The 21,262-nt window shown below is 52.5% G+C and overlaps 1 protein-coding gene across 1 annotated transcript in view; it reads right to left on the bottom strand.

Moving 5' to 3' along the window:
* Cdh23 (cadherin related 23) overlaps positions 1 to 21,262 on the bottom strand; it is a 393,910-nt gene that overhangs the window by 107,989 nt on the left and 264,659 nt on the right. Inside the window, exons 18-23 of the mRNA XM_052163611.1 lie at positions 16,514 to 16,586; positions 14,783 to 14,899; positions 9,184 to 9,296; positions 7,500 to 7,607; positions 1,424 to 1,613; positions 948 to 1,093 (exon numbers count right to left, since the gene is read on the bottom strand). Coding sequence (XP_052019571.1) covers positions 948 to 1,093; positions 1,424 to 1,613; positions 7,500 to 7,607; positions 9,184 to 9,296; positions 14,783 to 14,899; positions 16,514 to 16,586 — 747 coding nt within the window. The remainder of the gene's footprint in view (positions 1 to 947; positions 1,094 to 1,423; positions 1,614 to 7,499; positions 7,608 to 9,183; positions 9,297 to 14,782; positions 14,900 to 16,513; positions 16,587 to 21,262) is intronic.

Raw genomic sequence — 21,262 nt, 5'->3', positions numbered from 1 at the left:
AAACTCCACAGTGACCATGCATGCCCTGCTATCATCTGGCTACATATCGTCCGCACAGGCAGACCACCACTACTGCTATTTCCGGTTCTCACATGAGGAAGCAGAGGCTCAGAGAGGTTGAGGAGTGTACTCTGGGTCACACAGCAAGAGTGGTAAGACTGGGACATAAATGGATATTGGTTGGACTCAAATGCTGCTCTTTTGAGGTGGTGCGGATTAGAACTCGGGGTCCTTTTCATGTGAGGAATACACTGCATTGATCTCACCTGACCCCAGCTCAAAAGTCCACAATCTGAACCTTGAACATCTCTCAGAGTTCCTGGTAGGAAAATGGTAGGACATCATGTTCTCTGAATCAAGGACTTCATCAAGGAATTCAGGGCTTCCCAGTGTAGAAGGGCTATGGGCACTGGGAGAGAGGCCCTGCTTCTTCTAGGCCATGGGGAATCTGGAAGTCTCTTCAAAGCTTCCTTCTGAACAGGAAGGGTCTCATTTCTGTGCACAGTCACTGGAGGGCTTGCTCACAGGAGGAAATGGGGTTCTTACACAGGGTTGCTAAGCCACAGGTGTCTGACATTTTGTTCTAGAGCCATCTACAGCTTTTGAGGTTAGCGGTTTGGGCCAGACCCTGCCAGGATAGGGGAACTTCCTAAGTCACCTTCCCAGAATTCTGTCCACTCTCTTCGTTTCTGTTTCTGTCTGATCCCATCTCTCCAAATCTGCCAGTTTTCACAGACTGGGCTCAAGGCTCTGCCCCTAGGGGCCTCCCAGACTACCTCAGCCACCATAAGTCTCACCATTAGTGGTTGTCCCAGGCTACTTGGCTTACATACTGTTGGGGGTCTTGACCAGCATCCCTAGCCCTCGTGAAAATGCTTAGCATGAAGCACACAGGGATCCCCCTTGGCCCAGGGCAACGAGGCAACCTGGTTATGAGCCACACTTACTTGGTAGACAGAGACCCCTGCAGGCGTGCCTTCAAGAATCTCAGCCACAAAAGGCAGGTTCTGGAAGGTGGGGTCATTGTCATTGAGATCCAAGAGGTTCACAAAGACTGTGGCACTGCTGGTGGCCTTCAGAGGGGGTCTGCCACCTGAGAGGGCAAGGAAGAGGGGGGCAGAGATGGGAGACTGCGTATCAGCGGCGATGGAGAAAGGGAGGGCTATATAGACCCCCATCCCGCTCCCCTGGTGACCTGTGAGGAGGTGGCTTAAATCATGGGTCTCTTCCCAGTTCCTCCCTGCCACGGGGTGCCCTGGGGACAGCCACGTCTGAGATGCAGACACCGATCTATTCTTAGGAAGGAGATACCCTTCCTGAGGGGGCTCCGGGACCCCTCAGGACCACCCATGGGAGCATCCCCAAAGGTCAAGAGCCTTCCGCCCATGAGGAAGCTCAGAGACGGTGCTGCAGGAGCCCGTACAGTCCGTGACAGAGACGATGATCTTGCGCATGAGCTCCGCCTCCACGGGGTCAGGGTTCTCGCGGTCCAGCATGACGTGGGTGGTGCGGATCTTGCCTGTGGTGCTGTTCAGACTATAGAACTTGTTGGGGGGGTGGATGCTGTATACCAGGGTGCCATTCTCCCCCAGGTCGGGGTCCACAGCTACCACCTGCCCAGGAAGGAACAGACCTCTTACTGAGTGACATTGCAGTCCCGGGCCCAGACCCAAGTGTAGGAGCAGGAGCAGCTATCGGGCTCTCTTGCCCAGTGAGGCCTCTGTTAGGAGCAGGAAGTCGGAGGGTCACGGGATACACCGGTATTCAAGTCTGGGTTCTTGGGCATCCTCACAGATCAGCTGACTACAGGGAAGTTCCTTTCTTATTCAAGTGTGGCTGCCCCATGTACCACCATGGGTGGGTGTCAGGAGGGTGGCTAGGGATGGGGATCATTTGGTAGAGCACCTGCCTAGCATGCAGGAAGCGCTGGGCTCCATCCGTAGTACCACATAAACCGATGATGGTGGTACAAGCTGCTTTCTTAGGACTCCAGGGTTAGAAGCAAGGGGATCAGAAGTTCCAGGCTAGAAAGGCAAGGAATCCTGCCCCTCTACTGAGCTTTGGGGAGCTCTGGGTTGTGGAATTCGAACAGTTATTAGAAGGCCTTTCATTTCTCCCTCTGGCAGGTCTGATGTTTGAGGATTTGCAAAGCCACTGGGCTCTGTGATACCAAGGCCTGGTCAGGGAGTCATTAGCTGGGACCTACTTTTGCGGGGGTGGGGTGGGTGGGGTGAGCAGAGCCCAGAGCTGTATGGGGTAGGCTCCAGGTCACACAGCAGCAGTCTTGTGCTGAGCCTGTTCCCTCTCTGGTGGTCTCCCAGAGTCCGGAGACAACAGTAGCTGTCACCCCCTTCATCCACCATCCCTCCGTGTTGCAGAACATGACAACATTACAGGTAGACGGAATCATAGTGGGGGGAGGGGCGGTGGGGAGGCTGCAGTCCTAGGGGCTGCATCAGGACAATGTCATTAACTTCATGATACGGGGCAGTGACAGCCAGGGTTGGTCAGCTTCTTCGTCTCACTTGGTGTGAGCTTTTGTGCTCTTGCAGCAGAAATTGTCCCTGCTCTGGCTTAATCCCTAGCTGAGGTGTCTCTGGGGGTCACTAGACCAGAACAGATAGATAGATATATGACCTGTGGCCAGGGGCTCTGGGGGCAGGGGGAGAGGCTTACAGGGCATGTCCCTCACCTGCGAGGCTCGGTTCAGCTTGGGCGTCTCATTCCAGACTCCCCTTATCCTATACTCTCCCTAGCCTTGTAGGAACTGCAGGGTACAAGGGGAGGTCCCCACCTTCCAGCCCTCGGTTCCTTCACTGTGTCGTGACCGTATTGTCTCCGGCCTCTATGACGGGCCCCCACCACCCTATTTTACAACTGGAGACAATTCATCCCAGGCACGAGTCAAGCCAGGCTGCATTGTGTCACTGAGGGACAGGGAAAGCAGGTGTCCCTCGAGTTTCTGTGCGTCTCGACTGTTACAGAAGGGACACGCCTCTTCACCCTGTTCTTTTGGCTGGGGAAACCAAGCCATGGAGCCAAACCAACATAGGCCAGGTCAGCATGCTCTGTCAATTCATCGTGAGAGAAACAGTGTGGCACAGGACACCCAGAGAGCTGCCCCCTACTCTGCCTGTGAGTGGCCTTTGGCCATGGGGTGGGAAGGGGGGGCCTGGGAGGAGACAGAGGCTGAGGCCCTGCCGGGGGGGCTCCTCCTGGGTGAGTCTGTGGACTCACACTCTCCCTCATCTATTTCCCATTTCACGCTCGTCATTTTTCTCCCGCCTGACGGGGAATAATTCTCTCCTTCTCCCTCTTCTTTATTTTGCTGGAGGGCGTTGAAAGGCTCTAAATCAATGCCCATCAGCAGGTCCTTGAGGGAGGCCACAGGAGGAAGAGGGAGAGCTGGGCCCACGCTCATTGTGGGGAGAGAGAGGAAGACAAGGGAGACATCTAGCCTGTAGTGCACGCCCCTCAGGTAGACACCTCTGGAGCCCACGTGCCCGACATGCTGAGGCCCGGGATGTGTGTGCTCTGCTAGCCCAGAGGGACGGAATGAAGGGACACCAGGTACAGGCTCTTCTGCCAGACTCCCATCCCTTTGGGCTTCTGGAGTCATGGCTGTTGCTTAGGTTACAGTGGCCCTTGGGTCACCAACAGATTCTCCGGTTGAGGCAGAGTCAGTGTAGACATGGCAGAAGGCTGAGTGGAGGGGGGTGAGGCAAAACTTCCGTCCCAGCAGCTGAATACAGCCTTATATAGCGAGCATTGGAGATATATTGCTTAGCTGGGCTGTGCCAGGCTAAGTCTCCACAGCGAGCCAGACAGAGAGACCTGCTGCTGGGGGCAGCTGCCAGGTCTTAGTGTCTTGGGCATTTAGACTAATCAAAGTCCAACACAGGGAACTGGGGTGATGGCCCGGAAAGCAGTTGCCACTCAAGCCCAGCGACCCAAGTCCAAATCCTCAGAACCCACATAAACACCAGAAGCAAAAACCCATGGTATGTGATGGCAGACCCTTGGGGCAGGATGGAGGCAGAGACGGAAGAATCCCTAAAATCTCTTGGGCCAGATAAGCCTGGAGGGTGGGGTGATAGAAGACCCCAACTCAAAAAAGGTAGAGTTTGACAGATGAGGTGGTCGTACATCACACACAACACAACACAATACAACACATATATACCCACGAGATCTGACCACAGCAGTCTCAACTGGGGACTCTTACCAGCCCTATTTCCTAGGGAGTGGGAGGGAACACAGAGAGGGTCAGTTATCTGCCTAAGGCCACAGAGCTGACGACTGGTGTCACTAGAATTGGAACCCAGATCCTTTGGTACCCATTATCATGCCCATTAAATGGGCAGTGGCTGCCCATTTATCCTTACATGCAGGTAATTTAACAGATAAGCCCGGACTGTGGAATTTCTCAGCAGGAAACAGTTTGGAAGGGAGGACAGGGGACAGTGAGACACTCAGAGGTGACATTTTAAGTTAGGATAGAGGGAGTGGGTGTGGTGGAGGTCAGGAAACAGAGCCTTGTGGGGATGCATCAATGCTCAGTCAGGGAGAGGCAAGTATGCAAGCAATGGAAAGGTCACTGTGTGTGTGTGCACATGTGCGCACACACACATGTGTACAAATGCATATGTGTGCATATATACATGCATATGTATGTGTATATATCACATATAACTGGGAGTTCTATCAAGTTCTGGAACATGTATATATATATGTATATATATGTGTATATACACGTGTATACATATATATATGTGTGTGTGTTACTGTATGTGCATGCATGTGCATGACATTGTAGGATGGATATGTGTGTGCAGATGTGTTTTTGTTAACACATGTGTGAGCTCATGTATGTGTAGGTATGTGGTAGGCGGGAAGGCATGTCAAGAGGCAGGCCAGTCCCAATCAGTGTCACCTTCTTCCTGTTCCTTGGTTCTTCTCTAACCATTCTCTGTTACTGCCTCCTTTGCTGTGCCTAGCCACAGCCCTCCCTCACCGGGGCTGCAGGATTCCCAGGCCCTGGGCCCTGTGGAAGGCATTAGGATGCACTCACAGACTTAGGGGTCATGAAACGTAAAGCATTTCTATGGTGATTCCTCTTGAAATGATTTTCTGTGGCCAACCTGATCAATGAATAAGCCACCTGATTTCGGGTTTCTTGGCACTCATCACATACGACTGGGAGTTCCATCAAGTTCTGGAACATTCTTACATCTAGAGAGTCTAACTTAGAATCTGCCTTTCCATGTAATTAAACATCTACAAACTCTGCATTTCCTAACACCAAAGCTGCATATTATATTTGCCAGCTGCTTAATATAACACGTTTTTAATTTTGATTTTGCTGTCTTCTTCCTGAGACACTCAGGGCTGTAGCCCTGTGTCTGCCATGTTGTCTGAGGCCTCCACATCTGCTCAAGGTAACCATGGACAGGTCCTATAGGCTATCAGGGTGTGTGTGTATGTGTGTATGCATGTGTGTATGTGTGTATAAAGTGTGTGCGCGTGTCTGTGTGTGTGTGTATACGCATGTGTGTATGTGTGCATGAGTGTGTGCATGTGTGTGTGTGCAGGCACGCATGGGTGCATGCGTGCATGTGTGTGCATATGTATGTAGTTGTGTGTGCTTAAGTGTGCGCATGCGCGTAGGATAGTTGTCCCTCTCTATCACTCTCTGATACATTTCCCTAAGACAGGGCTTTTGCTGAAGCTGGCGCTAGGCCAGTGGCCAGCTCCAGCAATCCTGTGCCTGCCGTCATGGTGCTGGGGTGATGGGCATTTGGGTATAAAGCCACGCCCAGCTTTTTATGAGCATTGGGAAATATGTGTGTTAAAATATGTGTGTTGTGGGTACATGAGGATGCAGGATGGACATGTTTGTAGGATGGGTGTGTGTAGACGTGTTTTTGTTAATACATGTGTGAGCACATGTATGTGTATGTGTGTGGTAGGTGTCCCAACCAATATGAATATGAAATACTGTGAGCAGACACTCTCACCACTGAGCCAACTCTCCATCCTGACTCTGGCTTTCACACTGGATAAGATGGGAGCCAGTGGTGAGTCTAGACAGAGGCCCCTCTGGAAACAGAGCCTCCACACAAGGCCCGTGGTGGCTGAAGGTTTCCACAGTCCAGAGAGCACCCCACCCCCCTGTAGAGTGCCTCCATCACTTGGCTGTTTCCTTTGGGAGGAATTTTCCAGAAACACAATGACAGATGGGCAGTTCAGAGGTGATAATTCCAGAGCCACTCTTGCGATTCCATGTTGAGATTGTTTTGAACCTGCACCAGGTGCCCACAAGGCGGCAGCAGAGAGTGCCTGTGGGACCCAGCGCCTTAGAGGTCCCTGCAAGAACCCCAGCTAGAGAATTCTAACTGTAGCCCCCGGCTTTGAAAACCCATGCATTCTAGGTCACCCGCCCTGTCTCGCTGCTTGGGATTCTCTGGAAAGGGTCAGGAGGAACAGCCGAGGACCACTCAGATCTTGAACATGTGGAAATACTGGATAACCATGCCCCCCTTCCCTCTCTGTCTTCCCTTCCAGGTTTCTGCTCTCCCGATCTGGTCCAAATAGACCCTGTCTCTCAGGATCTCATCACAGGCCCTAGGTGTGGGTGGGGCAGGCTCTCAGTGCCTGAGACAAAGCCACCGAGCCCGTCCCAATTCACAGGGTTCTCCAATTCATCAGAGCCGAGGGCTCTGCCGGGTATCCTGTGAGTCTACAGGAGGACAAGGGCTGGGCCAGGTGGGTTCTAAATCCTTACTGAAAAGCCTATAGGCCTGAGTTCAAGTCCCTGCACTACCTCTCACTGGTTCTGGGGCCTTGAGCTCTGAGTCCTGCTGTTGGGGGAGGGGGTATCCTGAGAATGAGAGAAATTTCATGAGGCATTCTTGAGGTGGTGTCGGACAGATCAGCCATTCAGTCAACAGGGCTATTGAGAGATTTCAGAGTTCATGTCCATCACAGGACTGCTGGGTGGCAGTTGGCCAGACATGTGGGGACCAGCCTTCCCTGAAGAGGCTAAATGGAGTTCAAAGGTTAGGGGAGGAAAGTTACAAAACTGAGAGTTGGGTAGAGCAAGTGGGCCACAGGCCTCGCCTGTCTTCAGCTGCTCTTACAAGCCAGCTCCCACCCTGGGGCCCAGTATCTCTGCCTGCGTTTCCTTTCCCTGTTTTAAGTCATGTCCTGAACGTAGCAGGTACACACAGGACATGGGGTGAACACCTGGCATCCTCAGCCAGAGAGAGAACCCCTGGGGTGAGTTTCAACCCTATGCTGAGGCAGTCTGGGGCGGGGGGGGGGGGCTGACATGGGACAGAACAAGTCGGACCAATGGCTGCAGTGCTTCTGTGGTAAAGGACATGGACCAGCCTGGGAAGAAACACTGAGCCCAGGAGTCTCTGGCAGGCCAGGGGAATCCTGGTGGGAACTCATCCCCCATGGCGAGGTTGCCTGGCAGCCGCTGTGTCTCTACTCACTGTGGTCACATCAGAGTCTGGCGGTGTCATCTCTACCAGGTTGATGTAGTAGGGAGCGTCCTTCCAGGTAGGATGGTTGTCGTTGATGTCGAGGAGGGTGACGTTCACCTGTGGACCACAAGGGGCGCTGTGGTCCGTGCCGGCCAACAAGGCAGGGTCAGGGGCATGCAGGGGTCTGGGTTCCAGGAGCTCTCCTGGTCTGCTCACTTCAAGGAGAGCTGAGATTGTCAGGGACAAGGTGGGACTAGATCCCTGCCAAAGGAGGGGGCTTGGGTGCTGTCCCAGGAGGAGGCAGAGAACCGATGAGGTATCTGAAATCCTCCCTGTGATCCAGGCTTCTCTCAGCCGCTTGGTCTTGGGGGGAGGTAAACGTGACCCCCCCAGTTGGGGACCTGAGAGGATCCTTTCAGGTCCCCAGCCTCAGGCACAAATGAAGTGAGTATTTTACGCTCACCTGCGCCCAGGCTAACCATTTACAGGGCTGAGCTGTAATTTCGAATAGCAGGGCTAGCCTCTGCAGAGGTGCCTGTGGGGGGGCAGGCAGGTTCTGTAACAGGGAGGCCAAGGAAAGCCAAGACCAGCCCAGTTCCTCCGGGTGAGGACCACGGAGCAAGGTGAAGCAAGAGACCTCCAGAGGGAGCCCGGGCAGCGTGGGGGAGGGGACTGGAGGTGGCTGGAGCAACAGGTCACCCCACTGTGGTTGTTCCTGTTTTGGGGCCCCTTTGGGCTCCTCACTGTCCCTGTTCTCCCTTCTGCCACCAGGCGCCCACTTAGGACGCACACTCTCTCCTCCTGAGGATCCTTTGTGGTGAGGCGGCCTTGATGGGCCTCTGGGCCTTCCCTTCCCAGAGGCAGGGAAACAGCATTGTAGGTATTTATAGACAGGGTGGTGGCCAGTCCCCAGGGCACCCTGAAGGGCCCCCCATTCTTGCACTAATTGGCTCGTCCTCAGGAATTTTGGCTTTGGCTTAGATGTTCTGGAGAGCATGAGAGGATTCTGGGGTTCATGTCCTCTGCCGCATGCTACTCCTCTGAGCCTCTGGAATAGCGTGAAATTTTCTATTGTGCCCTCCTGGGTGTCCTATGTCCTGGCGGCAAGGCCTTCCTTTCCCCACGGCCACTCTCTGCAGATGCCACCTCATAGTGTCTCACCCTGGTTCAGGACATGGTACCCAGAGGTCTGAGGGAGACCTGAAGGGGAACAGGGAGGAGGGACCTGGTCATCAGGGAGGAGGAACCTGGTCATCAGGGAGGAGGGATCTGGTCATCAGGGAAGAGGGATCTGGTCATCAGGGAGGAGGGACCTAGACAGCAGGGAGGAGGGACCTGGTAATAAGGGAGGAGGGACCTGGTCATCAGGGAGGAGGAACCTGGTCATCAGGGAGGAGGGACCTGGCCATCAGGGAGGAGGGACCTGGAGAGCAGGGAGGAGGGACCTGGACAGCAGGGAAGAGGGACCTGGTCAGCAGGGAGGAGGGACCTGGAGAGCAGGGAGGAGGGACCTGGACAGTAGGGAGGAGGGACCTGGTCATCAGGGAGAAGGGACATGGTCATCAGGGAGGAGAGACCTGGTCATCAGGGAGGAGAGACCTGGACAGCAGGGAGGAGGGACCTGGACAGCAGGGAGGAGGGACCTGGACAGCAGGGAGGAGGGACCTGGACAGCAGGGTAGGGATGCACTCACTGTGGCAATGCCCGTTTTCTGGTTGTGGCCCACACCCCCATCCACAGCACGCACGATGAGTATGTATTCAGATTTGGTCTCTCGGTCCAGCAGAGATGTGGTGGTGATTTCTCCTGTTGGACAGAGAGGCAGATGAGTGGGGCAGGGATGCAAAGAGAAGGAAGTAGACGTACAGATAGACTTGTGAGCTGCAGTTGGCCAGTCATGGCAGCCATGGCCCATGTGCATGAGAGGGGATAGCAGCTGTGTATCAGAGGGGACCCACGAGCTGGGCGGCAGTACCGCACAGTGGGGCAGGTTGCAGATTTGGGGCAGGGGCTAGCAGAGTAGGAGGGCCACTTAGCACCAGACTCACTCACAGACACCTCTGGCTTAGATGTGACATGATTTTTCTGGCTTTATCAGCTCAATCTAGTTACTTCAGTCCCCTGTGCCTCAGTTTCCATACCCACCCAAAAGGGAACTGTGACAGGACGTTTTCACAGTAGGGCTATTGTGAGGGTCATTTAGTTAATGTCATGAAAATTCTCAGAGTAGCCCCAGGGTCCATCTAGGCATACAGTCCCTGGGAGTCCAGTCACCAGTGGCAGGACAGGGACAGCTCAGACTGACGTTCACACATGCTTTAGCTGTGGCTTAGGCCTGGGCATGCAAGCCTACAGTGTGCAAACTACAGTGCATGAGCTACAGAGTGTGATCCTACAGTGTGCAAGTCTACGGTGTGTGAGCTTCAGAGTGTGAGCTACATTGTGTGAGCCTACAGTGTGCAAGCTACAACGTTGTGTGCCTACAGTGTGTGAGCCTACAGAGTTCTGAATTAACAGTCATAATATACTTTCTCAGTTACCAATCACTGATGTAATAATACCAGCAGAATTTTTTTTTAGTGTGCAAACAAGTTATTAACAGACACGTTTCAAATGAACTACAATTTTTTGTCCGCTGTTTTCTGCATCCTTTGTTCTTTGGCGTCACTGGAATATCAGGTCACCTTGGTAACCCTTTATGTGCTTCTTGGTGCATATGTGCACATGTATGTGTTGTCATGTGGGTGGATACCAATTAGCAACCCGGAGTGCTGCATCTCACAGGACACAGGACAAACTGCTTAGACTAGGCAGGGTGGCTGGTGATACCCAGGAATCTGTCTGTCTGTCTGTCTGTCTCCCCAGCACTGGAGGACAAGCGTGTGCCACTATGCCTGACATTTTAATGCAAGTTCTGGGAATTGAACTCAGGCCCTCAGGCTGCATGACAAGCACTTTACCAACAGAGCTGTCTATCTCCCAGCCCACTTGGTAATCTTGTACCTGTTAAGTGTTTGACAAACAGCTCCCCAAAGAGAACAAAAGGCGTTTGTTGATTTCTGTGGTATAACAACTCCCACCAGGACCAAATCAAGTCACACACACCACGGCTTTGACCATGGCTGTTACTAGAGCAGCGGTGGGCCAGCAGAGCTGGGCACATCACTATGGCCAGGACAAGCCCCATGCAAGCCCCAGCCCACGGTGTTACTGGGGATGGCTTCTGCTTGGAGAACAAAGACCCAGATGTGAATCCTGTCTGTAACCTTCCTGGAATGGGTGTCCCTGGAAGGAGGCTGAAGCTCTTTTCTCACTGTCAGAAGGGAGGGGCTCAGAACGCCTTCCGTCTGGTCAGGCGCTATGACAAAGATAAAGGGTGGAGCTAGGGGATGGCTCCATTAGTAAACAACCTGCCCTGCAAGCATGATGACACAAGTTCAATCCCAGGACACACGTTAAAGCCTGGCAGGGCAGCATGTATCTGGAATCCCAAAGCTGTGGGGAAGATGGAGTCAGCAGGATCCCTGAAGCTATTGGTCAGGATAACTCAGTCAGTGAGCTCCAGATCCCCCAGGTTCAGGGAGGGACTCTGTCTCAAAAGCTAATATGGACAGTGATTGAGGACTCCTGACAGTCTTCATGTACTGAAACACATACACCCATGTGTACATACATACACACATGTGCACACTCACGCACAACATTCATATACACATGTGCACACATACATACATACACATGCACATGCTGCACATGCATGGACACACACCTGCATGCACACATACACACACATGCACACATACACACAGGTGCACACATGTGCACATACATGCACATACGCATGCATGCACACTCGTATGCACATGTACACACATACATGCACATACATATGCATGTGTGCACACACACTACATATACATGCACACACACCTGATGCATTCACACATATGCACACATGTACATACATACACACAGGTGCACACACATACACATGCATGCACACACTCATATGTACATGTACACACATACATGCACACATACTATGTGCATGCATTCACACTCACATGCACACACTTACATGCACACACACATGCACATGCGTGCACACACAATGAAGAAGCTATAGGTGAAACTCACACCTTTCAGAAACAGATCATTTTCTTCCAGTAGATCGAAAGAGTTCCCCAAGGCAGGCAAGGGCTTATGTGGTAGCCATTTTACTTTATTTTATTTTATATTATATTTATTTTGTGTTCCTATCGTCTGAGCTCTGTGACATGAGGCAAGCTACTTAACATCTCTGTGCTACCCTGGGCATTGGGACAGCTGGCTCCTGAGTCCCTTATATTTGCCTTTCTCCCCCTGACATACAACCTGTCCTGGGCTGAGCAGGAGCCAGGGTTGGGGGACAAGGCACTGAAGGTGCCAAGCCAGGAACCACGGACCGGCCAAGGTCTGCCCAGGGACTCATGGTCCTCACTGGGTGGCATCAGCTAATGAATTGCTGGGGCTAGGAAAATTAATCTGTAAAAAGTTTTAAACGTGAACTTGTATTCATGATAAATGGCCTTTCCCATCTGGGAAATTAGAATCAATTAAGGCCACCTCTGTGTAGCAAGCCTGGCTAATATGACCAAGGACCTCAGAGGGAAATATTCCCATCTTTGGGTTGAGGACATGCTAAGGCGGCAGAAAAGCATCCTTATTGTAGGCCCTGGGGTGGGGCTGGAGTCCCTGACCTACAGCAGGATGTGTGGGTGATGGGATATAGCTCAAATACGATTTTATGGACCCCCAAAAGCTAACATTTGAGCTCTGGGGTCAGATGATCAAACTCTGAGAGACCTCAGTCAACATTCTGAGTTTGGCTCTTGCCTTAGTTTTCTCATCTGGAAAATGGGGGTGATACTGGAAGGGAAACTAGATAGTGCTGGGCTCTTGGTTTGTGCTCACGAACGGTGCTGAGGCACTATCCGCAGGTTCCGTATCTGTGGACTAAACTCCCCTTGGACCAGAAATGCTTTAAGAATTGCATCTGGCTTGAGCGTGCAGATTGTTTTTCTTGTCATTATTCTTTGCACAATACAGTGAAACCATTTGTTTGTTTGTTTCATGAGATGGGGGTCTCATGGGGCCAGCGTGGTCTGGACTTTGCTACATAGCTGAGGCTGACTTTGAACTTCTGATCTTCCTGCTTCCACCTCCCGAGTGCTAGACTACAGGTAGGTTCCACCACACCTGGCCATCACTCATATTAGGCAAGCACTCTTCCAACCAAGATACATCTCCAGCCCTGGGTCATGCGTGTGTGTGTGTGTGTGTGTATCCCCGTGCGCGCGTGCATAGTTGTATGTATCCCACAACAAACTGTGGAGGGCAGAGAACAACTTTGGGTTTTAATCCTAACTTGCCATCTCATTTGAGATGAGGTCTCTTGTTTGCTGCTATGTAGCCCAGGCTAGCTCGTCTGTAAACTACACTCCCCTGTCTCTGCCTCCCATCCCAGTGCTAGGCTTACAGACACACATCTCTGCATCCATCTTTCTGTGGGTTCTGGGGATGTGAACTTACAGTCTCACATTGCTCAGCAAGCACGTTACCACCGGGCCATCTCCCCATCCCAGGCTAGCTCTCTACACAGAATATACATCACATTTAGTGTTCTTAGTGATTGAGAAATGACTTAAGGGTGCTGGGAGATATGTGAGGGCTATGTGCAAACACGGTACCATTTTCCCTAAGGGATGGCAGTGCTTTGACATCCCTGGGATTCACAGAACCAACCCTGTGCAGACTGAGGTGGGACCATTGCTTCTTGGAAATGAGGCTTGCTAAGGAGGCTGAGGTGGAAGGAGAGACTCATGACTCTGGCTCTCCTCTTCTGTCCCTGTACACAACAACAGCAGCCATCTTCCTCAAGATCTTTGAGAGGAAGAGCAGGAAGAGGAGCTGGAAGGAGAGCCAACCCTGATCCAGGAGTCATGGATAACATGGATAACAGGAAGGTCCTGCTAGGTTACTGACTGCCTGGCGCAGGGGTGGCAGCATCCTCACGCCTTGACCAGGGTGAGCTGTTGCTGACTGGTGGCCACAGGGCAGGGACCCTTGTTCCTCAGGCTTTCTAGGAGTGAGGTATCTAGCTCCTGCCTGCTCTGGCCAAGGCATCATACATGAGCCTGACAGATGCCCCTTTCAAGCCTGGCCTGTCAGATCCACCTTGTACAATGCCCCTAGTGTTTTCTCTCTCTCTCTTTTTTTTCAGGGAACTTGGAGCCACAACATGGAAGAAACCTGGGTTTAGAACTGTCACGTGAAAAGCTGTGACATTGGGCATCGGTCCGCACTGCTGTATGTTGCTATTGTTGTGAGTCACTAAGAATCTGGGATAAACCTGTTGGCATCTGGAGTACCCTGAAACTTACAGAAATGGCCCCCTAGAAGCAGGTGACTAGCATGCCCATGCAGCTGACCTGGACGCCAAGAGGATCGTACTTTATTCTCCTATGCTCTGACATTGAATTAGGCACCTTCCTAATGAGCACAAGGAGCCCCAAGTTCTCCCCAGGCATGCTGAACAGCCTGAGATCTTGCTCTCTCTCACTTACTTTCCCCATGAGCTTCAAGGAGAGAGAGTTTGAGGTGTGTAGAGTTTTAGAGAGGGCACAGGACAAACAGAACTACAGATGGGATCCCCAGGTGAAGAGACAGAAGAAAATAACAGGAATGACTCTGTTCTATACTTCCTATAGGCTGATTATAGGTGTATTTATCACAGTCATCCATCTAGTGAACACAGCTCTAGTGCACAAAATGGGTCTAGTGTACACAACAGCTCTAGTGCACACAATGGCTCTGGTGCACAAAACGGATCTAGTGCACATGACAGCTCTAGTGCACATAATGGTTCTAGTGCACACAACGGCTCTAGTGCACACAGCAGCTCGAAGGCAACACTGGTGCCTATGAAGAGGAACCAAGGTTTAAGACCCAAGTGAGCAGCCATGGAGGAAGGTATTTGGGGGTGAACACACCCCTGACGAGTAGCGAGTGTCCACTATTTGGAAAATGAACAACTTTAGCCATTCTTTGCCCTTGAGAGGCCGGATATGGTGGACATGTCTGTGGTGAGGTGGCCCAGGGTAAGATGAACAGTTAGCACTAGAGTGACAATTTCAGAGGTGGAATCAGGCACTGAAATCCAGCTTGCTGCTAACAGCGGGGGAGGACACCGTGGTCCCTGACTGGCCCTAAAGGGCAGCCTGATGGCACAGAACAGCAGATTTGGGACTCACCAGAGCGGGCATTGATGCGGAACTGCGAGGACCCCTCCAGCGAATAGATGATCGACTCCTGCCCATACTCCCGCGAGCGGTCCAGGTCCGTGGCGTTCAGGAACAACACTGTGGCTCCTTTAGGAAAACAAACAAGTAGGAGTGACCCCTTCACTCCCTGACGTCAGACCCTGGAACCTGTAGTGACTGTGACTCTAGGGGTTAGAGATCCTGATAGAGGAGGTACCCCAGGGGGCTGAGTGGACTCAGGTCTCCACAGAGGTGAGGCTAGGCTTGTGATAGGGTCTTCTCCCCTCCCCTCTCCAGACACCTGGCCCAGCCTCCTAGAGCACAAAATGTCCCCTGACCTTGCCTGGCTGTCCTGTGGATCAAATCCACCCAGATCCACCGGCTTTCATTTGAGGCCAGAGAAACAAAGCACCCAATGAAATTATCCCACATTTACTGCACATCCCATTTTGGTCCTGTTTTATCTTGTTCACGGCAGAATTTATAAAGGGCTTTATTTTCTCGTTCATGTCCAGCGAAGGCCGTTTGTCTTTCTCTTCTTCCCATCTACATAGAATCCTGGGTTTGAGGAGAGGTTGGCTATCCCTGCAGCCCTGGCCAGACCCCACAAATGGTCTGTCTTACGGCTTGTGCCCACCCAGGCTTTTGACTGCAGTACCATCCTGCTCTTGGGGGCACTCAGGGGTTCGGTGTCATCCCAGATTAGAGCACCACAGCCCCGGGAAGATCACCTTAGTCACTTCCTCTGCAGATGACCCAACAGGGGTCTACCTGCGGGGCTTCTGGGAAGGCTCTCTGGGAGAAGTATACAGGTGCCAGGCACTGGAGGACTAGTAGTCTCCAAGAAAAGCATGCATCAAGCAGGCCCCTTCCGGGTGGCCAGAGGTCTCAGATGTACCTTTTGATTCTGGGAACACGAGGTAGGAAGAGAATTCTGTATCTTACTGAAAGACCTTGTCTTTGCAGAGCGTCCAAGAGGGTAGGGAGCCTTTGTTAGGGATAATCTTTAGGGTATGCTAGACACAGGAATATGGGGGTTGGCACAGCCTGGCACCCAACTCACTCACCTTCAGATACTGGATTGGTACCCAGAGGCTCTGCTCAGACCCCAGTATATAGAAAGGTACCCCTTTAGCTCTGGCTGTATTGATGTCAACTGTCTCTAAGTTCAGCTGTGCCGGATGCTCACTGTCCCCCACTCTACGCCAGGGCTCAGAAGTCTTTGCATCTGTGTACCCACAAGGACTGCACACTTGGAGGTAAAGGTGAAGCCACCAGTCTGCCCCAAGGACGGGGACCCATATATGGAACTTGTGGTGCTTGCTCAAGTTAGGCCTTCCCTCTTCAGGCTTTTACTGGAATATACCTCAAGACCACCCTTCAAAGCCACCCCGCTAAAAGCCATGGCCCCTGGGATCTGACTCATGGTGCCGAGTCTCAGGATGCTCCACACGCCAGACTCTTTAATCCGGACTGTATAATTAATCATCTTCTGTTATTCTTTTTCCTCTGGACTGGCTGCAGATGAACATGACCCAGTATCCAATGGCAGTCCTGTACATGGTGGCTAGCAATAAGCCAGACACCCCGAAAGACTTCCCTGATTCGTTATGGACGCCTGGGAAGCTGACAATAGCACCCCCACCGCCCCCGCCCAATGTATGTACCAAGGTTGTACCTGCCATGACATTTGCGTGCCTTCTGCCCCCGCCCCAGCTGTACCTGCCATGATGTTCTCCACCACAGACACGAAGTAGGCAGGCTTGCTGAAGGTGGGAGGGTTGTCGTTCTCATCCTCGAAGGGAAGCACACAGAACAACGTGTTGGGAAGATTCTTGGCCAACTACCCAGAGGAACCACCAAGGGGCGGCTTGGGAAGGGTGGCCCTGAAGGCCCCTGGCCTCTATGTATCAACAGAGGCTAGGGTGTTATGAAAGCCAGGAGTCCCTCTGCCAAGTCATGTTGAAGGATAAGTTGGGCGGTCATTGGGGAAACGTGCAAGGGTTGGGGCAGCGTGAGGGGATGGAATGAGATTTAGAAACAGGCACTGAGTAAGACAGCAGTCCGCTTGTCTCCAGCTTCCAGTCTCCCGCCCAACAGCTGCACTCCAAGCTTACTCCAGAGGCCTAGCGCCTTAGATCTTTTGTTTCTCTACAGTGCCCACCTGATCTTCTCTCCCAGCTAAGTCAAGACACAGTGGAAGGTTCTAGGAGCTCTGCTAAAATAGAGAGGGCTGGAGAGATGGCTTCATGGTCAAGAGCACTGGCTGCTCTTCCAGAGGACCCGGGTTCAACTACCTATAATGTCAATTCCCCGGGATCTGATGCCTTTTTCTCTGTCATTAGGCACACACACACACACACACACACACACACACACACACACACACATATTTAATTAATTAAAAGGTGAGGGAGAGGGCTCAGCAGTAAAGAACATTGTTCTTCCAGAGGATCCAGGTTCAATTCCCAGCACCCACATGGCAGCTCACGACTGTCTGTGATTCCAGTTCCAGAGGATCTGGCCCCTTGCACAGACATACATGCAAAACATAATGTACAAGCATCCCAAAACATCAATGTCCATAAAAATAAATGAGTCTTTTGCTTTTTTAAAAGAGTAAAGGAGAAAGGCACATCCCAGAGATTCCAAAGTGTGCGGGGGCAGGTGGTGGTCAGGTCACTCCCAGAGTCTGGGGTTAGCCAGTCAGCCTGGTCCTCGGTGCCACCCTGGCCTGCAGCCTGGTACCTGCCAGTCTTAGAGCCATTCCTTCCTCTGGCTCAGCCTGTAGCAGGGATGGGAGTGAGAAGCCTGGCTGAGGGGCTGAACCAGGTAGAGAGGAGCCCTGTGTTGGGGGGGGGGGGGGGAACCAGTGCCAGGTGCAGCCCACAGCTCCCCAAACGCTTCAATCAGAGATGCGAGCCTCCCGGCTTTGGGACTCTCGCCATAGCCAACTTCTGCAATCGCTCACCAGGAATTCCTCCCAGTTGCCCTCTTCGCTGAAGACGCTCTGGCTCCCCCGACTCCCGCTCAGCTCCGTGTTCCCCTCCTCAGCTCAATAGAGCAGGGAGGAGCTCAGGAGCTGGCTGAGTGTCCCGCCTTTCTCTCCCCCATGTCACGCTATTCAATGCGTCCCACTACTAGGCCCTCGGAGCTCAGGGAACTGGGGACTCCTCCAGGGGACAGAGCTTGCATTTGCTACGGTTTCTTCTGCATGAACAAGCAAAAGAAAGATGGGACCATGCTGCCTGGCCCCCCTCTCCCCAGACTGTGGACAACCCTGCCCGCTGCGTGGTGTGTTCCCAGAATCAATTGCTCCATTTCTTCCCAAATCTGTCCCCTCGCTCTGTCCCGCATATAGGCTCACTCTTTTCCTGAGGATCTGGGAGCCTTGGGAGTCTCCTGACACCCAATGTCCCCACAGGCCACCCAGGGCTTCGCCCAGGCTCCTGGCTCAAGAGCTTTGGGTACACACAGGGAGGCTTCTGCTTGGCTGCACGAAGCAACGCGGAGAATGTCAGCGGCAGAGCACGAGGCAGAAACTTATTAGCGGTGATATTTCCCCGGATTCTGGCGCTGTACCCGCTATTAGTTCTAATTCAGTGGCTCCCTCTATAAAAGCTTATTGTCCCCTAATGGGAAATCTACAAACCGAGTTTGACTTCTTTATTAAAAACCAACAAGCAGCGGATGAAAAGGGATCACCTGGCTTCTCTTACCTGCTCCTCCTTGCCCCAGCCTGAAGGTGCTCTACCGCCTCTCCCCACGCCAGCCTGCGTGGGAAGCCTTCCGCCAATTATTTAATGAAAGCTGTTTCTGTTATTTTTATTTTATTTTTTTTTAAGGCAAGAGAAAATCCTTTCGACCACGAGAGGAGGACGCTAAGCAGAGTGACAGCTATTTAAAAAATCACCCACGTGCGAAATCAACCCGAAGGCGGTGACCTTTTCAAGTGCGGTCCTTAGACACGAGTGACTATGTTGTCCAAATGCCCGGCTCGGGAGCTGAGCTGATGTTCTCTGAGAGCCGCGGTGGCACCTGTCTTTGTTGCCTCCTGCTCCTGCTGCCAGATGGCTGGGCTAGACTCGAGGGAAGTGCAGACCCCGGGGGCTCTCTCTGCTCACAGTACCAGGAGGATGGGACAATAGGGGCTCTTCTGCTGGTCTGGGCTCACTAGCTTCCCTAACCGGAGAGCGGTGGAGCTTGTAATCACTCACCCCTGCTCCCCCAACACACACACACATCACACATACACACACATCATACAATCACACATCATACAATCACACATCACACATATACACATACACACACAGACATGCACGCATGCGTGAGTGCGCATGTGCACACACACACACACACACTCATGCTCACACACCCCCACACATACACACACACACATCACACAATCACACATCACACATATACACATACACACACATAGACATGTGCACGCGCACGTGCACACACACACACACACTCATGCTCACACACACACACATCACACATACACACACACATGCCACACACACATCACACAATCACACATCACACATACACACACACATCACACATTGCACATATATACATATACACACACACACACACACACACACACACACACACACACACACGGAGTATCTCCTGCCTGGTGTCCAGGCAGAAAGGCTATCACCCCACCTTTCATTTACATTGGAAAAGGATAGCTCAGTCTTTGGTCTTGTTGTTTGCTCTGGTCCCCTGGATGGGCTGAGGCAAAGAGGTCAGGTCTCTTCCTTCACTGAGACACAGAGAACAGAACAAAGTCTGGATTTCAATGTCCCAAGGGCAGATCATAGACAGTCTGGTTGTGCCTAGTGTGGCCCCTTCACAGGAAGCAGCAACAGTCCACTGTCAACCGCAGCAGGGCCACTCCGTAAGAACTATACTTCATTTTGGTCTATTGAGATATGCTATCAATCTGTTACCCAGGCTAGCTTAGAATTGCCTGTAGCCCAGGCTGATCTCGAACTCCTGACTGTCCTCCTGCTTCAGCCTCCCAGGTTATAGCCAGAACCATACTTTATTTGATAAGACATCTCTGGCTCAGTCAATCCTATTCAATGGGTAGGGCCGGAGTCTCTGAGGAGTACTGGCTTCAGTCACATGTGAGTGAGGATGCCCCAGTTTTCCCAGTCTATGACTATGGAGGAAAAAAATGTCTGGTCAGATGTTCCTCAGGTGTGGGCTCGTCTCAGCTCTGTCACTAGCAAGTACAAGAACACAGTAGCCTTCTTTCTGCTGGCCTTGGCTTCCTCTATCAAGGGCCGAGAAGGGACCATGCTACAGGAAGCCCCTGGCTCTATGGTGGGACCAGTGAGTTTTAGTTTCCATGGCTGATATCACCCTGTCCAGGCCAGCGTGAACCACTTCAACCTGTCTCCCTTCCCTTCACCCCACGTCCCCGGCTCAGTCAATACACTGGCCCGTGGCCCTGTCTGAGTTGTCTTGATCAATGATTGATATGGCCCAGCCCACTGTGGGCGGCACAGCCCTAGGCAGGTGGGCCTGGGCTGTACAAGAAAGCTAAGTGTTGTGAACCCTACGTGAGCCAGAGGACATGCCAGCAAAAAAGCTCTCTTCATGGCTTCTACTTCAAGTTCCTGTTTCAGTTCTGGCCCCGACTTCCTGTGACCTGTGACCCTTCCCCCTCCCCCGCCCCTGCTTCCTAGTTCCTTGTTTCAAAGCCTAGAGTCCTACTCTGCCCCTGACCCCTTCAGAGCCCCCATTTGCAAAAGGTCAGGCTGGGCATACTGTTGTTGGCAGGATACACGCCTGCCCTGGCATCCGTGATGATGGGCGACATGCCAGGGACTGCCTGTGTGGTAACACATCCGGCAGGCACCATAACTGTCCCCATTCACAGATGAGAAAACGGAGGTTCGGAGTGGCGAGAAGCAGAGAAACACACAGTGGGTAACGGAGGCGGGCTCTGAACCCACGTCCCCAAGAAGAGCTCCTCCTCTTTCATCCCACATCCCGTGGGGGCTGAGGTACCAGCATCATGCGGACTCTCCAAAGTGCCAGGCTTCATGTGTCTCAAATGCAGGCAGAATGGAGGGGGTGGCGGGTGGGAGGGAGGGCTGGGTGGGTCAGGGGGCAATGTGTGACTCTGAGGAGGGCAGGGTTAGGGGCTGTGATCAGGATGGGGAAACCAAGGCCGGGCTGGGAGGCGTGGTCAGGGTCAGAGGTCAAGGTCAGAGGTCAGGGTCAGAGGGCATCTAGTGATGAGCACTAGATACTGGGCACGCTCTGGCTCTTCAGGGCTATCCTGATGGGTTAAGGCAGGAGGAGGTAGAGTTCAGTGTTTTTGGACTCCCGAGTCTCCCGACAGACATCTCTGAGCTGTCCCTATCTCTGCATAGGCTCCTTTCCCTGCCACCCCAGTGTCCCTGCTCCCATTGTCCCCTGGGACTTTCCTTGGGCATCCAC

Source organism: Apodemus sylvaticus, chromosome 19 (assembly GCF_947179515.1).
Source record: "Apodemus sylvaticus chromosome 19, mApoSyl1.1, whole genome shotgun sequence".
NCBI lineage: Eukaryota > Metazoa > Chordata > Mammalia > Rodentia > Muridae > Apodemus > Apodemus sylvaticus.
Note: the sequence above shows the minus strand (reverse complement) of the source record. Positions and strands in the feature narration are given on the sequence as shown.